Source organism: Maylandia zebra, linkage group LG19 (genome assembly GCF_041146795.1).
Source record: "Maylandia zebra isolate NMK-2024a linkage group LG19, Mzebra_GT3a, whole genome shotgun sequence".
In the NCBI taxonomy this organism is placed as follows: Eukaryota; Metazoa; Chordata; class Actinopteri; order Cichliformes; family Cichlidae; genus Maylandia; species Maylandia zebra.
In genome coordinates, this window is record NC_135185.1 from 28,421,693 (window position 1) to 28,437,670 (window position 15,978).

General features: G+C 39.1%; 2 protein-coding genes across 4 annotated transcripts in view; one reads left to right on the forward strand and one right to left on the reverse strand.

Moving 5' to 3' along the window:
- The window catches only part of ppm1aa (protein phosphatase, Mg2+/Mn2+ dependent, 1Aa), a 43,626-nt gene extending 34,868 nt beyond the window's left edge, over nt 1-8,758 (reverse strand). The window contains exons 1-5 of one of the 3 annotated variants that reach the window (XM_012922467.4): nt 8,322-8,758; nt 6,571-7,424; nt 6,353-6,470; nt 2,785-2,896; nt 2,608-2,665 (exon numbers count right to left, since the gene is read on the reverse strand). In XM_012922467.4, coding sequence (XP_012777921.1) covers nt 2,608-2,665; nt 2,785-2,896; nt 6,353-6,470; nt 6,571-7,407 — 1,125 coding nt within the window. In that variant the 5' untranslated portion in view covers nt 7,408-7,424; nt 8,322-8,758. The remainder of the gene's footprint in view (nt 1-2,607; nt 2,666-2,784; nt 2,897-6,352; nt 6,471-6,570; nt 7,425-8,321) is intronic. The other 2 variants (XM_004540561.4, XM_004540562.4) reach the window with 2 other exon arrangements.
- Nucleotides 8,759-11,333: 2,575 nt separating this feature from the next.
- dhrs7 (dehydrogenase/reductase (SDR family) member 7) lies at nt 11,334-15,978 on the forward strand. Its single transcript, XM_004540563.6, has 7 exons — nt 11,334-11,699; nt 12,331-12,483; nt 12,642-12,748; nt 12,951-13,190; nt 13,361-13,483; nt 13,584-13,799; nt 15,681-15,978. Exons 1-7 carry the CDS (start codon nt 11,570-11,572, stop codon nt 15,720-15,722), a joined length of 1,011 nt encoding a protein of 336 aa, XP_004540620.1. The 5' UTR covers nt 11,334-11,569; the 3' UTR covers nt 15,723-15,978.

The window sequence follows — 15,978 nt, forward strand, 5'->3', positions numbered from 1 at the left end:
ACCACAAGGATGACTTAAACAAAGAACATAAGCTACATGAGCTATAATAAAAAATCTCTCTAGATAAGAAATTTATCTTAAAAAAAAAAAAAAAAAAAAAGAAAAAAAGTCAGTGTGAATATCAGAAACAAATTCAATACATGAAAGCATAAAAAGAAAAAAATAAATCAGGAGGCTGTTTGCATGCAGTTAACTGATTGTCATCTTCAAGAAACTAGTTTGAGATTATTTGAGCTTTTTCACATGATACGTTATCTTGCTGGCTACACTACCGTCATTAAAGCGGTGGACATCAGTAAAAATGCTAAACTGGCTGTGGTGTTTAAACAATGCTCGGGTTCATCTTAAGGCACCCAAAAGGTGCCAAATAAATATCCCCAAACCATTATGTCAACAGCAGCAGCCTGAATCGTTGATACAAAGCAGGAGAGATCCCTGCTTTCGTGTTTTTTTAAAATTGCTGAATTCTCACCTACCATCTGATTATTGCAACATTGTTGCAGGAGAATCATCAGACCAGACAACGTTTTTGTCCAGTTTTGGTGAGCCTGTGTGAGTTAAAGCTTCAGTTACCCATTCTTAGCTGACTTGAGTGGCACATGGTGTGGTCTTTAGGTCTTCAACAGCAGTATGCGGTCATACTGCTGTTGAAAACCTGCGCCATGGTTTGAGGTGCCACCTTTGTCCTAAGTGGGGGTTTTTTTGAGTTGCTGTTACCTTCTTATCAGTTCATTCTCCTCTGATTTCTGGCATCGACAATGCATTTTCACCGAGAGAAACTGGTGCGCATATTTTCTCTCTGACCATTCTCTGTAAACTTTGAAGATGATTGTGTGGGAAGATGACAGTAGATCTGCAATTTCATAAATGCTCAGTTGCAGCCATGCGACTGATTAGACATTTACATTAACAGGTGTACCTAATAAAGTGGCTGACAGTGCATATTTTCCTTTAAGACATAATAAATTACCTTCCACGTAAGCCTATATGACTTTATTATATTTAGAAGTGTGAAATAATGTGTTATAGTTACTGCTGAAGTTTAGTATCACTGTATTTTTTCCCATCAGATTTGGCAGTGTCACAGTATGAACCTGGCACAGGTTTCCAAAGAGTCACTTAGTCCATAGGTTCATCATGTCTCTATTTTCTCACTGTTCTGTAGTGACAGAGGTTTATTCAGGTGCTAGCAGACCATTTTGCTACCAGCCAGCTAACCCTACCCAGCATGCCATTTGGCAGTGTAATTATGTAAATGTATAATCATTGTGTTATAAAATGATGGGGCAGTTAACCTGGTCCACTCTCAATCCATTCTATGCAGCACTCTTTATGACCAATCATATTAAATTTTGCAGTGCTACAGTAGTTTAGCTGCATCTCAACAATTGATCAGTATAGGCATACATGAAAAAAGACAAGATATTAAAATGGGTATAATTACAATTTTACAATCTATCAAACAAATCTAACAACACACAGCAACATTAGAGTTGCTTAACACAAGGAGTGACGGTCTTTGGAAGGCCAGGACAGACCTCAGATTTTATCTTCATCAACTTTGTCCCCCTTGGAACATTACTGGCGGTATCCCTTGTTTCTCTTCTCTGAAATGACTGGTTTCTGTCATATTTCAGGCCTATTTCTAAAATGACGTGGAACCTGTTCTAATGATTGTTAAACCACATCTTTATCGATAAATATTGAGGTGCGAAAACTCGTAATTGAGGGTACCCGGGGGGTGGGGGGTAATTTTGTAAATAATCTAAGTTAACTTCACATCTTCCTCCCTGAGTTTTGAATACATCTGTATACAACTGCAATGATAACAAGTTGTGAAGATCTTAAAGTGCAAATAGCACCAAAGGTGATCTATTCCCTTAAAAAAAAGCTTGAACGAACAAAGTGTAGAATGTCACTTTAAGTTGACTGTAACAGTTTCTAAGAAGCCTAGTGCCCTCTGAACACAGAAATCTTTGTGTAAACTGGTTGGAAAAACAAATCTCAATTTAATCAATTAGCAAAAGTGAGTCAAAAGGTTTGAGGGTTGTTTTTTTTTGAAGAAATTACCAGTGAAAGTAAATTAAGTAATTAAAAAACCTTCCTTACACAAACATGAAATACAGGAACCAGAGGACAAGTTTTACTGTCAAGGACAAGATGATGTGCACTAATACGTGTAGCTGACTCAATGAGCCTATTTGATAAAAGGCACAATATCTGAGTGGACAGGGGCAAAAGCTCTGAGTCCTGTTTGTATGAAAAGGACTTATGAGAAATGTTCATTTTGAATCAGTTTGAAGAGGACCATTTTTATGCCACACTTATTAGTGACTTCTTTTTTAGTTCAGTTGCATTAATTGGTGAAATTAGCTCATGGTTTTAGTTAAGATAAACATTGATGACAATTGTCTGAACTGCTTGAGTCAATCCATATTTTTTTCTCCCCTGACTGCATTTTGAAAAAGATCTCTTGGCAATATCATTGTTTTACCTTTCTGAATATTTATAGCATGCATGGGATTAGTACAAGTGTGCTTAAAGAAAACAAAAGCATGCATACTTCAAAGAAAGCACATCTGCAGGAAGTTAAAGCAAAATACTTACTGTGTCATCACTTCGATACGGGATAAGTTTGTTGTACACTGCTTCAATAACACTTCGTCTGAGGGGGAAGGCAAAAAAAAATCAATGCTAGTTTTCATTCAAAATGAAAAAATATATACATATGACACCCAGTGTCACAATAGCATAGTTTCCATTCTAACCACAAATATCACTTACTTGCTCGCCAGCTCCCCACCAGGAGGAAGGTTAGGGATGCTCTCAGATGCTAACGTCCGCATCACATGGACCAAATCCGGGACACCTTCATCCCCATGCTTTTTGATTATCTCTGTTGGAAAACACAATTTGATTAGATTACAGCTCTGTTTAAACAACACCAGAATACTTCTAAAAATACACAATTGATATGAGCAATTAAAATATTATATATCCATGTGTACAAGGAGGATAACAAACTAACAAGATTAATATTGTCCAATTTAGACCAAATCACAGCTGTTTAAGTGTGAATATATGTAAAATAAAAGCTTTGTCATAGTAATACTTCTTCCCTGATGTAACACAGAGGCCACAAAACGGTCATCCCAACTAAATAAAATATTGCTAACTTTGATGCTTATTTTTAATAGTAAGCGTAGAAAAAAAATTTAATAAGCCTACTTTCATCTATTACATTCAGCCTAAGCTTTGCACAAAATATAAATATAATATAATATAAATTATGTTTGTCTCTGCCTTCTGCTGTTAATGACATTACTAGGGTATCAACCACAAAAGACAATCATCTTTTATTATTACTGGCCCTGGACTTTATGAGCATCTTATAGGAATTCACAGTCAATTTTGTTTAAGGAGCAAATGTAACAGCTATGTAAGTAACTCTTCAGAAATACAAAGTTAGGTCATGTTAAGATATACAGTGGGGCAAAAAAGTATTTAGTCAGCCACCGATTGTGCAAGTTCCCCCACCTAAAATGATGACAGAGGTCAGTAATTTGCACCAGAGGTACACTTCAACTGTGAGAGACAGAATGTGAAAAAAAAATACATGAATCCACATGGTAGGATTTGTAAAGAATTTATTCGTAAATCAGGGTGGAAAATAAGTATTTGGTCAATAACAAAAATACAACTCAATACTTTGTAACATAACCTTTGTTGGCAATAACAGAGGTCAAACGTTTACTATAGGTCTTTACCAGGTTTGCACACACAGTAGCTGGTATTTTGGCCCATTCCTCCATGCAGATCTTCTCGAGAGCAGTGATGTTTTGGGGCTGTCGCCGAGCAACACGGACTTTCAACTCCCGCCACAGATTTTCTATGGGGTTGAGGTCTGGAGACTGGCTAGGCCACTCCAGGACTTTCAAATGCTTCTTACGGAGCCACTCCTTTGTTGCCCGGGCGGTGTGTTTTGGATCATTGTCATGTTGGAAGACCCAGCCTCGTTTCAGCTTCAAAGTTCTCACTGATGGAAGGAGGTTTTGGCTCAAAATCTCACGATACATGGCCCCATTCATTCTGTCCTTAACACGGATCAGTCGTCCTGTCCCCTTGGCAGAAAAACAGCCCCATAGCATGATGTTTCCACCCCCATGCTTCACAGTAGGTATGGTGTTCTTGGGATGCAACTCAGTATTCTTCTTCCTCCACCTTCAAACAGGTGCCATTCATACAGGTAACGAGTGGGGGACAGAAAAGCTTCTTACAGAAGACGTTACAGGTCTGTGAGAGCCAGAGATTTTCCTTGTTTGAGGTGACCAAATACTTATTTTCCACCCTAATTTACGAATAAATTCTTTACAAATCCTACCATGTGAATTCATGGATTTTTTTTTCACATTCTTTTTTGCCCCACTGTATTAATTAGAGATATAACAACTGGCAACCAGACAAGTTCATTCTACCATCTAAAACTGAAAGGCTATCATTAAAATTTGGTAACATGGGCAGTAACGATATTTACTTTGGAGTTTGTTTTGCTTTAAGCGCATCTAAAATTTCTCTACATGCAGCTGCTAAGCCACAAGACAACACAGAAAAGCAGGGGAGGCAACAAAGACAGATAAAACAGGAGGTGAAACAAAAAAGATAAAGACATCTATCCTTTTTTGTTCCTTTTTAGCTGAGTGGTTAGTCAGGTTGAGAAGAACTAAGCCCTGTGTAAATAATGTATAAAGCTGTTGTAACTATGCTAGCGAGTACAAAACTTTACCGGGATTTCTTATATGACCCAAAGCAGCTTCTTTTCACAGAACCTTTAGGCAGTAGCCCGGAAAGTGAAGAAGAAATAAGTACAAGGCATTTTCCTAAAATCCAGGTTTTATTATTATTATTATTATTATTATTATTATTATTATTATTATTATAATACCCGTTCCTGCGCGATGAATGGGACGCAACAACAGGTATAACCTCAACCAGCAATTGCTACTTTTCTTTTTTTTTTTAATTCTACAAAATAGTAATGAAGCATTAACTGATGCTCAAACAGAACAACATAAGCCCAGGCAGGAATCATGCCAACAGGTGCTACACCAATGGTGATGGTGTAGCTGGCAGCACTTGCCTGTTTTTTTACCTTTACTTGCCACTGGGATACTACATTGGTGGACTGGGACCAAATTTGAATCTCGACTGCAATTTCACCGACAGTGACAACAAAATAACTGGATAAACTGACTATTCTTTTGCATTTGTTTTCACTGCAAAACTCATCTTTTTTTATTGTCTTTGTTATAAATCAGACGCTCCTATTTAATTTGTGGCTGTGCATTTTTAACCCCTGTCTAAAAGCTCAAGGTTATTACTGAGTTTATAGTCAAGGCAATACAATGAGAGCCCTCAGTCAACAATCTATTTCAAAGTTAGTAAAAGTCCCAAGGTTTCCATAGTTGATCCTATGGCTGGATTACCGTTTCCTGCAGGTGCTTTGCACTACAGGTATTTTAGAATTCCTCCCCTGGTATGTTTTAAGTATCAGGCAACAGTCTCCCTGTTGCCAACCAAGGCCACTGCCACCTTTGACTCTGTTCGACCCCATCTGCACACACAAACACCCCGTAGTGGATGCAAAAAGACAGGGACTGATAGTTGCCCTTTTGATATCATCTTTATGGACACCATAAATCACTTACTAAACTATTATCAGATGAACCTCCACCACTTCCAACTTTTCAAAAATGCATTTGTTTCTCCATAGTGTAGTGGTTAAAGCATCTGCTTAACATGCAAAATATCTTCAGTTGAAAACCAGGCTGTTAATTTAAATCTTGCCTGGGAAAAACTTACTTTACCTGTCAGCAACACCCTTCATGAAGTTTCACACCCTGTTTTACACTTAAAAGTTTTTTGGGGGGGTTTTGTTTTTGTTTTTTTAATCTAAAGGTTGAATACTTCCAGAACATTAGGGGGTAAAAAGGAAATGATGATCACTGGCAGCATTTGAGAGACTTGACATCACTAGTAAGATATTGTTTTATTGATACATGTGCAAGATGCGCAAATAAACTTAAGATGTCAATGGCAGTCTCACTGTAATCAATGAATTTGAAGTCCTTCATTTGGTGTTTCAATGCTTCATTATACAGTATGATTCAAATATCTACCTTAAATATATCAGATATTTAAGACCCAATCTACAGACATTACAAACAAAACACTTCCCGTTTTTGCTCTTTGATTTTGCATTTTTCATTGCCTCTAAATATAAGTAAGATATATGAGCATTTGTAAACTTGATGTTTTACTCTATAATAATGTCAACCAAAAGTGCTTTTACTACCTTCTACTCTGGCCTCCAGATATTTGTCCAGCTCAGCTTCTCGTTTCACTGCTTCTGAAGATACCTTTGGGGCCCCAGGAAAGCAGACTAGCACAACACTCATATTGTCCCGGCTTCCCTGCAAAGAAATCAAAGATAACAAACAAGAATTTATGTAAATCAACCATTGTACCAAACAGTTCAACAAAGTGTCAGAAGAGGGTTTGTTGATGGTATACCTTGTACAAGCAGGTGTCAACAATTTCATTGCTGACTTTTTCAAGATCATCCGTAACCTCTAGCCTTGACCTCACAAAGTCACACAGTTCTTCATTGGCCATGACATCCCAGATGCCATCACAAGCTAATATAATGAATTCATCTTCCCCCTCGCTTCTCTCTATTGCATAAACTTCAGGCTCCGGAGAAACAAGCTGCTCTGTCGGGCCTTTTCCATGCACGCATTTGTAGTCGAAGTCTCCCAGAGCACGGGACACTGCTAGGGACCCATTAACTCGCTGGATCATGACTGAGCCACCGGCGTTCTGGATCCTTTCCTTTTCCAGTGGGTTGCTAGGTTTGTGATCCTGTGTGAAGAAGTGCACAGTGCCACCCCGGCTGAGGAGCCCACGCGAGTCGCCGCAGTTGATGAAGTAGATATGGCTTGGAGAAATCATTACCCCCACTGCAGTGGAGCCACTTCTGTCCACACCGTGCTTCTTCTCGGAGATGGTTCGCATGTGTTCGTCAATCTGCAAGAACCCAGTGCGGATACCATTCTTCACGCTGTCCACACAGGGGTCATCCTGAAGAGCACTCTGGAAGTCTGAGTTGCTGGTGATGTGCTCCAGCAGGTGCTCACAGCAGTACTTGGCCACCTGAGAGCCAGCATGCCCATCATAAACAGCGAAGAATGACCACAGGTCGAGACCATGAGACAGACCAATTACCGCTGTGTGTGCATCCTCCATCTCAACCCTCCAACCCTGCATGCTGCTCAGCCCATACCTCAGGTTGTTACCTTCACCATGGGAATTATACTTTTCCATCTTTGGTTTGTCCAGAAATGCACCCATTGTGTCCCTTTAAAAGCCTGTAACACAAAAGAAATGACAAATTCGTTGATTAAGAAAGTGCAGTCCAATCAAAGCCCCAATTTGGAAACTAAAACAATACATGTTGTCTAATTATGACAATGTGAAAACATAAAACGAGTACAAATCTGACAAATTTTCTGAAAAATAGTTTTCTAAGAAATAACCAGAAAGAGGCACCAATTCTATCAATAAACTAACAGCACGTCTTAGATCCATTTGTGGCAAAAGATTAACATCTTGGAGTTGAGTTCAGCCCCTACTAGTCTAAAAATAGTAGACTTGTGTGCACATTTTGGCCACACATTAGGAACACTGCTGGTGTGGATCAGACTGAAACGCCCTCAGGCCAGTGGCTGTCTAGAGTTTACCAATAAATGTAACGAAACGTTTTAAGTTATTTACTTTCATTTTGATAGTCCACTAAACCACTGTGACCTCCGCAATGCAGACCACTTCACCATACTAGCTACCTGGGGTAGTAAAGAGTTGCAGCTACACGCCTGTAGCGCTAGCCCCAGCTAGCAGACTCGATAACCATCACAAGACATAAAATCGGTCAAAACCAACTCTAACGCTGTAATGAACTACTTTACACCATAGTCACGTTTATTAAGGCTCAATAATGCTGCTGGGTTTAGTGAGAAACTTTGCTCTGCAGCCAGTACCGACTACAACTGAAATAAACAAACAGCCTAGCCTACTTACGGGCCTTGACCCTTGTCCCTCACAGCTAACTGACAGGCCTCCCTCCCTGCCGTGGTGCGCTAATATAATATTGAGGCAGGCAAAGCCCTTGGCCTTGCTAATTGCTACATGCTAACACAGCTAAGAACTACGGCTGCCCAATGTTCCTCAACAGCTGCTGGCTACAAAGTAAACATTTAATGACTTACCAAATACCAAAATACTAGTCGACACCAGCGGAAGATACAACAGGGACGATGACCGACTGGCCGCAGTTCGCACCAGAGAGGGTACACCGACGAAACTAGGGGGTATACGGCGGTTTAGCTAAGGTAGCTAGCCAGTTAGCAGCGAGCAATCGTCACTCAAGATTCGGTGCATATAAATTGTGTAGGTGCGGAGATCCCTCTTTGCGTACGTCCGTGATGCATTACATTATCTCAGCTGGCGAGAATATTCAAACGGATTTTCTCGTGGCTTTTTGGGGGGTGGCCGGTGGTTTATGCGGCCAAGCCAGGGGAAGGGAAGCTGAAACGTCTGCCCCAGCCTCTCCACTTGACAGCCTGACAACTTGCTAGCTAACGTTAGCCTGAGCGGCACGGAGCGACGGAGACAGGACCCGGATGTTGCAGGTTGCGCATTCGAAAACATGACATCATTCCTAAAGATCTGTGGCTGGCTGCTCCAGCTGCTACATAGAAACATGCTCGCAAAGCATGTATACCACAACACGGGCTTCCAAATCTGATATAAACAAGCCCGTACAAAATGACAATTAATTCAGTGCAATCCTGCAAACGTGCTGCATAAGTGCTTCTGTCAAAATATGTCGTTATTGCACAAATTCCTGCTTCTTGTGCAATTTCAGTCTGTAGAAGGGAAATGTGGCACAGTTAATGTTGACCATTGCTTGATTTTTGTTTTTATTAATTTTAATTTATTTTATTTTACCCCCCTCCCCCGCCATGTTCTCCGGCGCCACCAATAGGTCGAATTATAGGTGTGTTTATGCACTTGAATCGCTTGCTTTATTTATTTATTTATTTATTTATTTAATTAATTAATTATAATAATTTACAACTGGAAGGTTTCCACCACATTCCTACAGCAAATTATAAACAATTATAAAGGTTAACATGCATGCATAAATTGTTATGTTTAGCTGTTAAGTATAATTCGTGAGGTCTGTCCAAAAAGTTAGGTTACAATATATGTAATCATAAAAATGAGTGAAATCTTTTTCTTATTTGATTTGTTGTTCCAAAGAATTTTCGAGGAAATTTATAACCTATAATATGTGCAACCACAAAACAAATGAGTTCTACTTTTCAGATGATTCCTGTGAAAAAGTTTATTTTTCATTGACATTTAGCAATCATTTAGATGTACATGTTTCTGGGATTATATATTACATAATATTTTATCTGCAATTCATTATTTTGTTTTATATGTAGTATCTAAAACGTAAGAACCGAAACTTTATGGCAACTGGCATCTACAAACAAAACATTCCCATAAAACTTCCCACGATAGTTTTATTTTGCTGCTGTAGAAACATAAACTAGTCTGATTCACCGAGTGTTTCTTTGAGGTCAGTCACTGTCATACTGTATTTTTTACAGAAGCGGGTTTCCTAAAAAGCTGACAAGTTTTTGCTGGGTATATTTGTAACAGAGGATCTTTAGGCCAAGTCTCATAAAAGTTAAATGAGATGACACAGAGGTTGTGTGTGGCATTGCTCGTTCTTCTGTAACAGGCTTTCAAACCCAGTATCCAAAAGCCTGTGGGTAGAAGATGACCACCATCTGCACCATTTTTACTGTGGACAGTTAGGGGAGAACTTTCTCTAATAGATTGAATTGACTTTGCTGTCCCAACAGGAAGTCTTTTCAATATATCATAACACAATACCAATATTTACTTTGTTTGTTTGCTTTTTTTTATTACTGAGTTCCTTGTTATATTATAATCAGCTTTTTAAATGTCATTTGTTATTTTATTTTCTGATTTTTGTTTTTTAAGCTCATTCATTTTATATTGTTTGACATTTTTATTTTCATGTAAATTTATATTCTTGAGTATTTTACCTTATAGCTATTTTTGTTTTGTCATGTTGTATTATGTCATACTGAGCTATTCTATTTAATTTAAGCAATTCTGTCTTAGGTTACAGCTGCTCTAGCATAATTTCCCTTCTGGGATGAATACTGTAGTATCTTATCTTAAATGCCCTTTAACCTTGCTGAGTTGCTAGACTCCCTTATCATCGCTGTAGCTTTAATGGTTGACAGTTCTTTAAATGAGCATGGTATTCACATGGATGCAGGGGTCTCGAAAATTAAGATGTAATCAAGAGGAACTGAGCAATACATGAATCAATGTAACATGTCATGATCCATTTACTCTGAGATATTATTTAAAGAAAAATTAAAAGATATGTTATGAAAATGAGTTAAAATGTATTACATTTACACTAGACATCCATGAGCCAAAATGTGTCCAGTGTGCTAAGCAATCAAAATTAAGTGCCTTGTGTCTAACTGCACTCGGCCAGTAAAATAACCACCACATGCATGTTTTTCAGTTTGGAGTGTTTCTAAACCCATTAAATCCAACATGAAAATAACACTGTCCTCAGTTAGTTAAACTAGTCAAGATCACAGTTTTTATACTATGCAAATCCGTCCTGCATCAGGCTTGCATAAACCAATGACCGGGGGGATATAGGTTATTTTAATAATAATAACAGATAATAGATGGATATAGGTTACTTTAAAATGAAATACAACATGCAAAACTGCATATCGCTAATGCCTCATACTGGGAAAACGTGTGTTTGCTTGTATTACTGAAATATATCCCCTCATCTTACTTACTGCCATACTATACTTACATATCTTACTGTCTTGGAGCAACTGTGACCACATAATTTCCTCAGGGATTAGTAAAGTATTGTGAGTCTGATTCTGTTCCATTAAATCCTCTCTCATCTAAACTCAGGGCTGGGTTTGGGGGTTTTTTGTTTGTTTTTCTTGGAGACTCGCAGGGTTCTGCAGGACACTGTGTAACAGCTGTGGTTCAAGTTCGTTATTGCAAAAGATAACTGTTATACTGTTATGCAACCTGGAGAAGAGCGATAGATAGGAAGAAGCACGTTTATTTCTGAAGATTTAATTTAGAAAATAAAGCGGAAGTGACGTAGACATCCTTTAACTTAGTTTTGGTTGTAGCTATGGGGTTAGGGTTACTGCTTCATTATTGCAAACATTTTAAGAGATACTTATTATTCTTAACATCTTAACAGATACTCTGACCTGTAACTATCGTAAAATGCTTCGACCGTAAGTAGACACCGTTCGCACATGCGTGGTACCGATCGGATTTCCGGTACGGATCGGGTAGTGACAAGCCACTTTAAAAGTATACGCGTGTACTGTAGCCCACTTGCTTCCACCAAATGGACTGCTGGATTGTGTCTGCTCTCAGCTGGTTTATACCAGTTTATTTACTCATCCATTTACTCTGCTTCCTTTTCGCGGATGCAGACTTCACTCTCCTCTGGGCAAGTCTAGCGGGGCACAAGCCAGGTGAGTCAAACGAAACACACCACATGTTGTCTTCACCTTCTTGTTTATAACGAAGGGAATCCGTCCTATGAGGGGACAAGCACGGGTAACCTCTCTGTTTGTGATTGATCGGTTGAACTGTCAAAGAACAATAAGTTGATTTTATAAGGCTTCGTCTTCAACTCAGATTGACCTCTGAACTCTTTAACGGCAAAACGTCATTTGTGTTTAGAAGATAATGTGTGCCATGCTAACTTTACTCTGATGTGAGCCTCAGCAGAACACACAGCTTCTTATATTATATAGACATGTAATCATACAACAAATTCCGTATAACGTTACAATATGCACTTAATAATTTCTCTGTATGAATGTCAAAAGTCTTCCATTTTAGTGCACTGGAACATTTTCTGAACAGTGACCACAGGTAGTCAACAAAAGTACTAAAGGCAAAACTATCCAAGAGTTCAAGAGTCTTCTGTGAAAAAGATAAAATAAGTAATAATAATTTTGGTGAAAGTAAGAGCATACAATAAGAGTGCCGTATTCAGTTAAAACAAAATCAGGCAATCTTTATGACTCCTCTGTTGCTAACTGCTAAGTGTCGTAAAAGAAATTCGCCTTGTTGACTGTTGTGGTTTGTGTCAACCAGAGAGGAAGCTGAAAGGGCTGGTGGTGTGGATCACTGGAGCATCCAGTGGTATTGGAGAAGAGCTGGCCTACCAGCTGGCAAAGTGCGGCTCACGTCTCATCCTGTCTGCCCGGCGTGAGGATGAGCTACACAGAGTGAAACGCCATTGCTTAGGTAAGATAAATTAAAATGATGTTGTTATGTATTCAACATCCGTGCTTTAACTTTTTACCTTTTCAGTCAGTTCGGTTGCAACTGGGCATTAGCTTGATTTCAGTTCAGTGTTACTTGCTTGTGATCAGCTGAATCATTTTTATTCTTTTATTTTCAAGAGACCTCCAACCTTAAGGATGACGATGTTCTTGTTCTTCCCCTTGATTTGCTGGAGAGGACATCACACGAGGAAAGAACAAAAACAGTTATTCGCTACTTTGGGAATGTAAGGCTTAGTTCTTAGTTTCATTACCACATTAATATTTCCTGACGCCTGCAACTTATTTAAAAGATGCTGGTTTTAAACCAGGAATCAAACAATGACCCAATTAAAATTCTATTTCACCAGATTGTAGATTGATAACTTTTCAAGTCACGTCATCTTTCTGCACTTTTTTATCCTATCTTATTTTTTCATCCCTCATCAGATTGATATACTCATTAACAATGGCGGTCGAAGTCAGCGCTCTCTGTTCTTGGAAACCAGCGTGGATGTGTGCCAGGCCTTGATGGAGCTCAACTTCTTAGGTACGGTCTCTCTAACCAAGCAGGTGCTGCCTCACATGACGCAGCGAGGCAGGGGGAGCATCGTGACTGTCAGCAGCCTAGTCGGCCTCGCCGGGGCGCCTCTTGCAACAGGATACTGTGCCACCAAGCATGCTCTTCAGGTGATGCGATTTCTCATGACTCTGTGGTTTGAATTTAACTCATTTAATGTAATTGAATGTTTCTGCATCTCGTCTAAACTTAGCATTAGTTATATATGGGGAACAAAGGAAGGGAAAAAAAACTATTACCGGTCCCAACTGGGTAAGTGGTGTTGCTGTATTTTCCACAGGGTTTTTTCAATGCCCTTCGACCTGAGCTGACTGATTATCCAAAGATACTAATTAGCATGGTGTGCCCAGGGCCAGTCCAATCACAGATTATCAGCAACGTCTTCACAGAGGAGCTAAACAAGGTAATGCATTTTATTTGCTGTTGCGATTTCACATTTGTGACATAAGTGCTTTTTGACAACGTTTGCTTTTAGTAACCATTTTTCCTTCCATTACGTAAAGCCTGTGGCATCAGTTGGAAGCCAGGAACACAAAATGCCAACAAGTCGCTGTGTGCATTTAATGCTAGTGGGAATCGCCAATGGTGTCAAGGAGATGTGGATTGCACAGCAGCCCTTCCTCCTGTTTTACTACGCCTGGCAGTATGCTCCTACGTTTGCCTGGTTCATCACAGACCTGCTGGGAAGGAAGAGAGTTCAAAATTTTAAAGCTGGTGTGGTACGTACATAATATGCACAGGGTGTATGTAAAAGATGGGTGTAGCCACCAAGACAGCATGCCTTGGCCTCTGGACTCGGAATTCTGAAGGCATCATGTTGATTTTTTTTTTTTTTTTTGCGCCAAAAGTGAACATATTTAGATCAGAGGGTGAGGATATTGGCTCAAGTTAGCAACATGCTAATTAGTGATAAATAGCAGACTAATAAAACTAATGCACAAACTGACAGGCTGTACATAATAGCAGGGGATGTTAAGCAGCACAGACCCAGTTAAGAGGTCCAGTTCAGCTCCCCGTGTCTGTAAACCTGTCAGTCAAAGCATTCAAACCCCCAAATTTCAGCTTGATAAACAGGCAGAGCAAAACATGTTATGAGGGGAAACGGGCTATAGAGACTTTGCTGTAGATGTGTTTTTTCATGGCTGAGCTTGGTTATTGGGTACATAAAAGGTTGATGAGGCCATTGCATGTCATCCATTAGTTTCTGGAGTCTGCACTCAAGCATTTTTGATGCAACCATGTTTTATTATATTTATATATAAATTAATATAAAGCACAAAATCTAAAACTTGTGTCTTATATTGTAGGGTAAAGACCACACAATAATAGATCCTATCTTCTTGCCCTGGTTATGCAGTTGAGCCTTATTTGTGTCCTTTTCACTCCCTGTCATTTAAGTGTGTGAAAATTTTAAAAATGTCTATAGCTCATACATAGAGTCCAGACCTGCTTTAATTCTTCATGGCATAGATTTAACAAGGTGCTGGAAACATTCCTCAGAGATTTTGGTCCATAGTCACATGACAGCACCACACAATTACTACACATTTATTGGCTACACATCCATGAGGTGACTCTCTGGAGTCCACCAAATCTCAAAAGTGCTCTATTGGGTTAGGATTCAATGACTGCAGAGGTTGTTTGAGTACAGTGAACCCCGTGTCATGTTCAAGAAACCAGTTTGCGTTGATTTGAGCTTTATGTCTCAGGTTATCCTGCTTCAAGCAGCTGTCTGAAGATGCGGTGATAAAAGGGTAATACTCAATTGATCCCAAGCAACCCAAATATCCATCCTTTTATTTTCTTTACACCAAATTCTGACCTTACCATCCAAAGGTAGCAACAGAAGTTGAACCTCATCAGACACGGCAACATTTTTCCAGAGTTCTGTTGTGCAACTTTGGTGAGCTTGTCTGAATTGTAGCCTCAGTTTCCTGTTCTAAGCTGACAAGAAATGGCACCCGGTGTGGTCTCCCTATTGTGTCAATGGGGCATTTTCACCCGAGGAACTGTAGCTCACTGCATATTTTCTCTTTTTCAAACAGTTTCTGAAATACGCTTACCAGCTACATTCATACATCTGCTGCATTCAAAGTTACTCTAATCACTTTTCTGCCTCATTCTAATGGTCTGTTTGAACCTCAGCAGGTCATCTGAATCTTCTTTACTTGCCTAAACCCATTGAGTTTGCTACCTTGTGATTGGATGGTTAGATATTTATGTTACTGATCAGCTGACTAAAGTGGCCAGTGAGTGTAATTATGTCAGTATTTAACGGAGAGGGAGGAGAATGCATATAAATTGCACACTGGACCTTAAATATAAAGAGGTTAATTTACAGAAAGGTCATTTTGCAGCTGGGTGGCCGTTGCTTCAGAAGGATCATTTTGAAACAGAAAGAGCCTAAAAAAACATGAATAGCATAACAGTGAAATCCCTGCCTATAAAGCTCGTCATCTTGTGACCACCTTGAAAAAAATTTTTTTTAAGATGTACAAATATTAACAGCATGTCTATTTGGACGTTTTCCTTTAAATTATTTTGATTTGATTCAGGGAAGTAGAAAATCAGTGCTGACAGCCGCACTCTTCCTTTTGCAGGATGCAGACTCTGCATACTTCACTAAACCAAAGACCTCCTGAAAGCTGCGTCCTCAGGAAGAAACACTTCAATGTGCTCCTAAAGTTGGACTTTGGATTTTTTTTTCCATCCAGAAGGAAGAATTCAAGGACATGACTGTTTAAAAGCTCAGTTTAAAAGCTCTTCTTGTCTCAGACGTAGTTAGTCTGTTTTTCCCTTGGGGTTTTTTTTTTTTTTTTTTTTTTTTTTTTGGCCTAAAGAATGATTACAGATTTGAATGACCTTTTGGATGACTAATAAAGTTTACTTTAAATTTTC

Coding starts and splice junctions, on each gene's coding strand:
- dhrs7 (XM_004540563.6), top strand. CDS start 11,570: ATGGACTGCTGGATTGTGTCTGCTCTCAGCTGGTTTATACCAGTTTAT. Junction 12,749..12,950: donor TTATTCGCTACTTTGGGAAT/GTAAGGCTTAGT, acceptor ATCCCTCATCAG/ATTGATATACTCATTAACAA. Junction 13,484..13,583: donor TCACAGAGGAGCTAAACAAG/GTAATGCATTTT, acceptor CATTACGTAAAG/CCTGTGGCATCAGTTGGAAG.